This window comes from Malurus melanocephalus, unplaced genomic scaffold, assembly GCF_030028575.1.
Source record: "Malurus melanocephalus ecotype Western Australia unplaced genomic scaffold, MMel_1.1 scaffold_1514, whole genome shotgun sequence".
In the NCBI taxonomy this organism is placed as follows: domain Eukaryota; kingdom Metazoa; phylum Chordata; class Aves; order Passeriformes; family Maluridae; genus Malurus; species Malurus melanocephalus.
The window spans coordinates 13714-23482 of record NW_026624746.1 but is presented as its reverse complement, the minus strand read 5'-3'; the positions used below and the strand labels follow the sequence as shown (position 1 = coordinate 23482).

At 50.9% G+C, this 9769-nt stretch overlaps 1 protein-coding gene across 1 annotated transcript in view; it reads left to right on the top strand.

Moving 5' to 3' along the window:
• LOC130587086 (electroneutral sodium bicarbonate exchanger 1-like) overlaps positions 1 to 9029 on the top strand; it is a gene marked incomplete at its 5' end in the record, with an annotated part of 15007 nt that extends 5978 nt beyond the window's left edge. The window contains 7 exons of the mRNA XM_057388040.1: positions 1520 to 1681; positions 3838 to 4089; positions 4354 to 4422; positions 5687 to 5860; positions 6912 to 7049; positions 7628 to 7725; positions 8889 to 9029. Of these exons, the coding sequence (XP_057244023.1) occupies positions 1520 to 1681; positions 3838 to 4089; positions 4354 to 4422; positions 5687 to 5860; positions 6912 to 7049; positions 7628 to 7725; positions 8889 to 8976 (981 nt within the window). The remainder of the gene's footprint in view (positions 1 to 1519; positions 1682 to 3837; positions 4090 to 4353; positions 4423 to 5686; positions 5861 to 6911; positions 7050 to 7627; positions 7726 to 8888) is intronic.
• Between the last annotated feature and the right edge of the window lie 740 nt (positions 9030 to 9769).

Sequence of the window (9769 nt, the reverse complement as noted above, 5' to 3'; positions counted from 1 at the left end):
ATGCCTCAGTGCCTTATTCCCATTTTACCCAGAAACGTGCCACCTTTTGTAATTTTTTAGTATTTCTGTTAATGTTTTAAATTAAAATTTGGATTTCCCCCCTAATTAAACTCTTTCTGCTGTCCCACACCAGATCCCCAGACCTCCAACACGGCAGCAATGTCCACCCAAGGGAGTTGTCTGCTTGTCCTCGGAGTGGTGGGATTTTGGGGACTGACCACTCCAAACCTTGTGGGTGTCCCCAGGTGTCCCCACTCGTGTCCCGGCCCCTCTCAGCCCCGGTTTCTCGCCCCAGGTCCGCTCCACAGTGAGTGACTTCGCTGTGTTCCTCACCATTGTCATCATGGTGCTCATCGACCTCGCCATCGGGATCCCGTCCCCCAAGCTCCACGTCCCCCACGTGTTCAAGGTAACGGGGAGAAGGGTTGGTGGAGGAGGGTTTTGGCACCTCAGGTGACACCAGGTGATGTCAGGGCAGGTCCAGTTGGGCTGGAGGAGGTGCTGGTGGTGGAACCATCTCCTCCATGTCCAAGAACATCAATTTCCCCTGGAAATCACGAGACAGCCCCAAAACTGGACACTGAAAGGGAGAACCATCTCCAGCAGGAATGGCTGGGCTGGGCTGGGCTGGGTTGGGCTGGGCTGGACTGGAGGAGGTGCTGGTGGTGGGACCATCTCCTCCATGTCCAAGAGCATCAATTTTCCCTGGAAATCACAAGATGGCCCCAAAACCGGACACTGAAAGGGTGAACCATCTCCAGCAGGATGGTCTGGGCTGGAGGAGAAGATGGTGGTGGAACCATCTCCTCTTCCACACCCAAGAGCATCAATTCCTTCCCGTTTTTGGCAAGACAACCCCAAAATCAGGCACTGAAAGGGAAAACCATTTCCAGCAGGACAGGGGTTGGCTGGAGGAGGTGCCAGTGGTGGGACCATCTCTTGCACACCCAAGAGCATCGATTTCCTCTGGAAATCGGGAGACAGCTCCAAAACTGGACCCTGAAAGGGAGAATGATCTCCAGCAGGACAGACTGGTTGTGGAATCATGTCCTCTTCCACATCCAAGGGCACCGATTTCCCCTGTAAATCAGGAGGCGGTCCCCAAACTGAACAGATGAACAATCTCCAGCAGGACAGGCTGGGCTGGAGGAGGTGCCGGTGGTGGAACCATCTCCTCTTTCATGTCCAAGAGCATTGATTCCTTCCCATTTTTTGGGAAGACAGCTCCAAAATCGGGCACTGAACAGGAGAACCATCTCCAGCAGGTCAGGGGTTGGCTGGAGGAGGTGCTGGTGGTGGAACCATCTCCTCTTCCACATCCAAGAGCATCAATTCCTTCCCATTTTTGGGAAGACAACCCCAAAACCAGGCACTGGGACAGAGAACCCCGGCACGGTGGATCYGCCCAGGAGAGTGGGACACGAAGGCAGGGCTGGGAAACGTTCAGACCCAGGGATGGAGGGAAGTTGAGGCCAGGGGAGGGTTGGGGTGGGAGCTGACCACACCCCGTGTGTTGCAGCCCACCAGGGATGACCGTGGCTGGCTCATCAACCCCATCGGGCCCAACCCGTGGTGGACGGTGCTGGCCGCGCTCATCCCGGCCCTGCTCTGCACCATCCTCATCTTCATGGACCAGCAGATCACGGCCGTCATCGTCAACAGGAAGGAGCACAGGCTCAAGGTGAGGGGTCACATTGTCCCCACCTCGTCCCCACCCTGTCCCCACCCTGTCCCCACCCCGTCCCCACCTTGTCCCCACTTTATCCCCACCCACAGGCTCCTGTCCCAAACGCTTTGGGACATTCTGGGATAACCCCAGGCTGCATGACAGGAGCTCCCGTGGGCTAACGGTGGCACTGGGAGGGGATGAGAAATTCTGGGAGCAGCAAATGAATCCTGGAGTGATGTAGGAGGTTTTCCAATTTTTGTTTGTCACATTTGTTTTCAATGTTTTGAAGCTGGGGAAGGGATCTCAGTGAGCTCCAGGGATCACTCAGCACCACATCCTACCTGTGAGTGGTGGGAATCTGTTTATGAATGAAAAAATATTTTTAAAATTATTTCTGAGAAGCAGAAATGGTACAAACCCTCCTCTTTGTCTGATTGGGCCCAATTTTCATGCAAGATGTGAAATGTGTTTGGCTCTAGTTCTTATTTCAAAGATAATTTAGATTTCCCAGAAGCTGACCCGTGTTTGAGCAGGGTTTAAATTTTTGTATTTTTTATTAGGGTTAGGTTATAGTTAGGGTTAGGATTTAGGGTTTAGGGTTCGAAATAGGGTTTAGGGTTTGGGTTTAAGGTTTAGGGTTTGGGTTGGGGTTAGGGTTTAGGGCTAGGGTTTAGGGTTTAGGGTTAGGGTTTAGGGTTAGAGTTCAGATTTTGGGTTATGATATTATAATGGTAACCAACCCTCCAGACCCACTTTGTCTGATCCAGCCAGATTTTCATGCAGGATGTGAAATCCGTGTTTGAATCCAATTCCCCTTTCAAAACTTTTTTAAATTTCCCAGAAGTTGACTGGAACTTGAGCAGGATTCCACCCGTGGAATTGTCCTGGTCCCTGAGGGATGCTCCCATTTGGTTTTTAGTCCCTTTGGGATGATCCCCTTCCATTTTTGGTCCCTGAGGTTATTCCCATTCTGTTTTCAATCCCTGTTCCCTTTTTACTTCCTGAGGGATGTTCATGTTGCATTTTTGATCCCTGAGGAATGCTCCCATTCCATTTTCGGTCCCTGAGGATGTTCCCATTCTGTTTTTGGTTCCTGTTCTGTTTTTGCTCCTTGAGGGATGATCCCATTCCATTTTTAATCCCTGAGGGATGCTCCCATTCCATTTTCAATCCCTGAGAGACGCTCCCGTTTCATTTCTTGGCCCTGATGGATGTTTCTGTTCCGTTTTTGGTTCCTGTTCAGTTTTTGGTCCCTGAGGGATGCTCCCATTCCATTTTTCATCCCTGGGGGATGCTCTCGTTCTGTTTTTGGTTCCTGTTTCGTTTTCGGTCCATGAGGGACACTCCCATTCCGTTTCTGGTCCCTGAGGATGCTCTCATTCCATTTTTGGTCCCTGTTCTGTTTTTGCTCCTTGAGGGATACTCCCGTTTTATTTTTGGTTCCTGTTCAGTTTTCAGTCCCTGAGGTACACTCCCGTTTCATTTCTTGTCCCTGATGGATGTTTCTGTTCCGTTTTTGGTTCCTGTTCAGTTTTTGGTCCCTGAAGGATGCTCCCATTCAGTTTTTGGTCCCTGAGGGACACTCCCATTCCATTTTCAATCCCTGAGGGACACTCCCGTTTCATTTTTGGTCCCTGAAGGACACTCCCATTCTGTTTTCAGTCCTGAAGGATGCTCCCATTCCATTTTCGGTCCCTGAAGGACGCTCCCATTCCATTTTCGGTCCCTGAGGGATGCTCCCATTCCGTTTTTCATCCTTGCGGGATGCTCTCATTTGGTTTTTGGTTCCTGTTTTGTTTTCAATCCCTGAGGGACACTCCCGTTCTGCTTCTGGTCCCTGAGGGATGCTCCCATTCCATTTTCAGTCCCTGAGGGATGCTCCCATTCTGTTTTTGGTCCCTGAAGGACGCTTCTATTCTGTTTCTGGTCCCTGAGGGACGCTGTTGTTCCGTTTTTGGTTCCTGTTCGATTTTCGGTCCCTGAGGGACACTCCCATTCCATTTTCGGTCCCTGAGGGATGGTCCCATTCCATTTTCGGTCCCTGAGGGATGCTCCCATTCCATTTTTGGTCCCCGAGGGACACTCTGTTTCATTTTCAGTCCCTGAGGGATGGTCCCATTCCATTTTCAGTCCCTGAGGGACACTCCCATTCCATTTTCCCTCCCCAGAAAGGCTGTGGGTACCACCTGGACCTGTTGATGGTGGCCGTGATGCTCGGGGTGTGCTCGGTGATGGGGCTGCCCTGGTTYGTGGCCGCCACCGTGCTGTCCATCACCCACGTCAACAGCCTCAAGGTGGAGTCGGACTGCTCGGCGCCRGGGGAGCAGCCCAAGTTCCTGGGGATCCGCGAGCAGAGGGTCACCGGCCTCATGATCTTCGTGCTCATGGGCTGCTCCGTCTTCTTCACCTCCGTGCTCAAGGTAAGAGCGGGATGGGAATTGCCTGGTGACCGTGGGAACTGCCAGGTGACAATTTTTTACAATTTACAATTAATAATTTCATTTTTTACAATCTACAATTATTTGTCCTTTTTTTTGTACAATTTACAATTAATTGTTGCATTTTTTTCCCAATTTCCAATTAATTGTTGTATTTTTTTGCAATTTACGATTTACAATTTACAATTAATTGTTACAATTTTTTCCAATTTCCCATTAATTGTAATTAATTAATTTTTCCCCTAGTTTATCCCGATGCCAGTGCTCTACGGGGTCTTTCTGTACATGGGGGTCTCGTCACTACGAGGAATCCAGGTATGGCTGCTCCRGGGAATTTCCTGTCCCTGAAGGATTTGGGATGGAAAAAACAGGATGGGAAAAAATGGGATGGGAAAAACATCTGGGAAAACAGGAAATTCAAATGTTTTGTGTCGGGGACCAGTGGGAAGAGGCTCAGGAGGTTTGTGGGGCTGGGAGGGCCCAGTTCAGCACTGGGATAACCCAGTTCAGGGGGCAAAATTTGATGGAAAAAATCGGAATTTGGTGGGAGGAGTTGGAATCTTGTGGGCAGAACTGAAATTTTTTGGGCAGAACTGGAATTCGGTGGTCAGAATTCAAATTTAGTGGGCAAAATTGGGATTTGGTGGGCAGAACTGGAATTTGGTGGGCAAAATTGGAATTTTGTGGGCAGAACTGGAATTTGGTGGTGAGCAAAACTGGAATTTGGTGGGCAGAATTGGAATTTATGGGCAGAACTGGAATTTGGTGGGGAGAACTGGAATTTGGTGGGCAAAACTGGAATTTGGTGGGGAGAATTGCAGTTTGTGGGCAGAATTGGAATTTGGTGGTAGAGCTGGAATTTGATGGCGGGCAAAATTGGAATTCAGTGGACAGATTCGAATTCAGTGGGGAGAACTGGAATTTGGTGGGCAAAATGGGAATTTGGTGGGGAGAATTGCAATTTGTGGGCAGAATTGGAATTCGGTGAGCAGAACTGAAATTTGGTGGTCAGAATCGGATTCGGTGGGCAAAATTGGAATTTGGTGGGCAAAACTGGAATTTAGTGGGACAGGACCACCCCTTTGTGGAGAGAGGCCTCCAAAGAATTGGAATTGGGCGGGCACAGCCCGGTGGTTCCTGGATGGAGCGGAGGGAAAGTGGGCGCTGCTGCCAGGAGGAGCCGATCGAAAAATAAAACAAATATAAATACAAAAAAACCTAACAAGTTAATTACATCACACYACCCCAAACCCATCACAGCAAACACTATATACTCACAATAATAAAAACCACCACTAAATAATTAAAAAMMYWMCCYKKMMCCCMWMMYMMYWMCCMWWAWWMCSWYCYWAAMCYTWMAAMMMRAAWYCYTTWRAAAMMWWAWWMCCCCCAAAAAAWTWAAWYYWAMMAMMAAAMYYMWTTYMAAAAMRAMCYTWWWAAMMMCYWAAMYWAAAAAAACATAAYATTAAATAAATATACCATATCCCGATCAAGATCTTTGCTCCCCAAACCCCTCACGGCTCCGGGGCTCGGGGGGCTCTGGCAGCCCCCGGGTGACGCCGCTCCCCTTTCCCCGCAGTTTTTCGACCGCCTGAAGCTGTTTTGGATGCCGGCCAAGCACCAGCCGGATTTCATCTACCTGCGCCATGTTCCGCTGCGCAAGGTGCACCTGTTCACKCTGATCCAGCTGCTCTGCCTCGTCCTGCTCTGGGCCATCAAAGCTTCCCGCGCTGCCATCATCTTCCCCATGATGGTGAGAGATGGAGATTATGGGGTTCCCGGTGCTCCTGGTGTTCCTGGTGTTTCCAGTGCTCCTGGTGTTCCTGGTGCTCTCAGTGTTCCCAGTGTTCGAGTGCCCTCAATGCTCCTGGTGTTTCTGGTGTTCCCAGTGTTCCCAGGGCTCCCAGTGTTTCTGGTTTTCCTGGTGATCCCAGTGCTCCCAGTTTTCCCAGTGCTCCCGGTGCTCCCAATGTTCCTTCTGCTCCCGGTGTTCCCAGTGCTCCCAGTGTTCCTGGTGTTCCTGGTGCTCCCAATGCTCCCAGGGTTCCTGGTGCTCCCCATGTTCCTTGTGCTCCTAGTGCTCCCAGTTTTCCTAGTGCTTCTGATGCTCCCGGTTCTCCCAGTGCTCCTGGTGTTCCCAGTGCTCCCAGAGTTCCCAGTATTCCTGGTGCTCCCAGTGATCCCAGTGCTCCCAATGTTCCCAGTTCTCCCAGTGTTCCTGGTGTTCCTGGTGCTCCCAGTGCTTTCAATACCCCTGGTGCTCCATGAGTTTCTGGTGCTCCCAAAGTTCCTGGTGTTCCCAGTGTTTCCAGAGTTCCCAGTGTTCCTGGTGCTCCCAATGTTCCTTGTGCTCCCGGTGCTCCCAGTGGTCCCAGAGTTCCCAGAGTTCCCAGTGCTCCCAGTGTTCCTGGTGTTCCTGGTGCTCCCAGTGCCTTCAATACTCCTGGTGCTCCACGAGTTCCTGGTGCTACAGGTGCTCTCAGTGCTCCCAAAGTTCCTGGTGTTCCCAGTGCTCCCAGTGTTCCCAGTGTTCCTGGTGCTTCTGATGTTCCCCGTGTTCCCAGTGCTCCCAGTGTTCCCAGTGCTCCCAGTGTTCCCAGTGCTCCCAGTGCTCCCGGTGCTCCCAGTGCTCCCAGTATTCCCAATGTTCCCAATGCTCCCAGCTTTCCCAGTGCTTCCGGTGCTCCCAATGCTCCTGGTGTTAACAATGTTCCCAGTGCTCCCAGTGGTCCCAGTGCTCTCAGCCCCGGAGTGACAGGACACACCATCTCCAGCCTCAGCCCTCTCCCATTTCCTTCCCGAAGGTTTTGGCTCTCGTTTTTGTCCGCAAAGTGATGGATTTCTGCTTCTCCAAGCGGGAGCTCAGCTTCCTGGATGACCTCATGCCGGAGAGCAAGAAGAAGAAGCTGGATGATGCCAAAAATAAAGCCAAAGAAGAGGAGGTGATGCCGGGAGCTGGGAATCTTCTCTGGGCTGAGAGATTCCCTCATCCTTATAAATCATGGAATTGTGGGATCGTGGGAAGGGACCCCAAAGCCCCTCCAGTGCCACCCCTGTGTGGGCAGGGACACCTCCCACTGTCCCAGGGTGTTCCAATCCCCAATGTCCAGTCTGGCCTGGGACATTTCCAGGGATGGGGGAACATCAGAACCGAATCAAACCGATCCAATAACCTGGATCCCACATCCTGAATCTTTTCCCCCTAAATTCTTAGAGAGTTTCACACTTGAGCACAGACATCGCTGTCATTTTTAAAATAACAAAATTAATTTAATTATTTATAAAAATATTTTAAATTATTTAATTCTTGAAATAATTTTAAATAATAAAAATAATAATTATTGTTCTGTGAGGGTTTGCTCCCTGCAGTGCCATTAACCCCAAACACKCCTGCAGGGGCAGGTGTTCAGAGCGGGGGGACAGCGTGCCAGGTTTTTATTGGAATTTCATTCCAGTAAAAAATAATTTCATTTATCCCCTCTTGGATCGAGGACAGAGAACTTGACTGGTCCCTTTTCAGGAGTCCCAGAAAATGATGGAAGCGGCTGCAGCGAATTCCGTTCAGCTGAAGCTYGGCAAGACCAGCAGGGTGGACGCCCCCAAGCCCAGCAGTGACAGGTAAAGCCCCCCAGGCCAGGACTCGTGGGGAATGTCAGGCTCAGGTTTCTCGGGTTGCAGCTTTATTCCCAGTCAGTTTGGTGCGAAAATCCCAATTTACTGGAGTTTAGGGGGTGATGGCAGAGCTCTGCCCCCACACGGTGCCCCCACAATTTCTGTTTTATCCCAAAACTGCATTGCCCGTGGTTTCCTGGGAGCTGGAGATGCTCCTGCTCCCACCTGAGAGGTCACGGGAAACAGCAGTTGCGTGTCTGCAACCCCGGGGCTTGATTCCCCAAATTCCTCACCCAGCCAAACCCCCCTGACCAGCTGAGCTCCGGTTTCCCAGTCCCTCCTGACCCCCTGGAACTGCTGCTGCTGTCCTGGTGTGTTGGTTTGAGACAACGTTTTCAGAGAAAACACATTACAGAGTAAATGTTTCCTCTGAAGTGAAAAAATTGATAATTTTTTTCCCACCAATATGAAATAGATATTCAGGCAAAAGTGAAGAGAAAAAAAAATAGTTTATTAACAAAACACAGTGCCCACAGGACACAGATAAAAAGTAACTTAGATATTTAAAAGACCAGGAATGCACACCGTCCCCTCCCCCCACAGCTGCTTGGCCACGTGGTGCAGAGAAAGATGGCGTGGCCCCTGTCCCCAGGAAGAAGAAACAAAAGAAATAAAAAAAGTCCATGTGGCACTTGGGCAACAGTGGAAAACCTGATGGTATCCTCTGCTCACTGTGGATGTAACAGAGGATTTGGTGTGCTTTTCTGTTGCCAGCTTGGCTTCTTACAGAGTCTGGGATGAGACAGAGTGGTGTAGCTTGTCCCCACCGGCCCCCAAATTGCACCAGACGAAAAATCACACGAGTCAGAGAAGGGGTGGCAGTCCAAGGAGAGCTGTTTGCCCAAGCTAACAAACCCGAGCTAGCAAAGCAGCAACAATGTAACTCAGAGCTGAGCTCCAAAAGCCAATGGCTGTGCAGCAGCCTGGGCTTTTAAACTGCCCACACCGCCCCTGCCCCTTCTTCTGGGTCAGATTTAATGACACAGACACCTTTTGGGCATACAAGTAGACGGAAAATAGGAATAGAGTGTTATAAAACCAACCCAAGACACCACCTGGGTGGGCTCGGACCCATCCTCGTGGAATATCGTGTGGAACATTCCTCGCAGGGCCGATCCCTCCGAGATCAACATTTCGGATGAGATGTCCAAGACCACAGTGTGGAAGGCTCTGACCATGAACACAGAAACGCTCTGAATCCGGGAGGAGAGAGGTACCGGCTCGGCTGTGGTGTGACCCTGTGGGGATGGACAGCACCTTCCCACGGTGCTCCTGAGCTTTGCCCAGCAAAGGGACATTCCTGGGAAGGGACAGCGGGACCAGGGACACCATTCCTGTCTGTGGGGAAGTGTGGGAGCTACACCTGGAATTCTGTGGTCAGATTGGGGCCCTACACCCAGAGAGGGGCTGGGGTGTGTTCAGAGCCGAGAATGGAGCTGGGGAAGGGCTGGAGCAGCAGGGAAAGGTCTGGAGAACTCCTGAGGGAGCTGGGGGGKCTCAGACTGGAGCAAAGGGTGATCAGGAGGGACCTTGTGGCTCTGCACAACTCCCTGACAGGAGGGGACAGGAGGGGACAGGAGTGGGGGTTGGGATCTGCTCCCAGGTAACAGGGACAGGAGGAGAGGGAACGGCCTCAGGCTGACCAGGGGAAGCTCAGGGTGAACATTAGAGAAAATTCCTTCATAGAAAGGCTGTCCGAGCCCTGGCACAGCTGCCCAGGGCAGGGGTGGAGTCACCATCCCTGGAAGAGCTCCACAAACATGGATGTGGCCCTTGGGGACACGGCCTGTGATGAACATGGTGGTCAATGATTGGGTTTGATGATCTTAAAAACCTTTTCCACCCTGAACAATTCCATGGATCTCCAGTTGTGGTTTTCCACTGACGATCCTCTTTCGCTTTTCCCTCTTTCCCTGTTTTCTCTCTTTCCCTCTTCCTCTCTTTTCCCTTTTCACTCTTTTCCTTCATTTCCCTCATTTCCCCTCTTTCC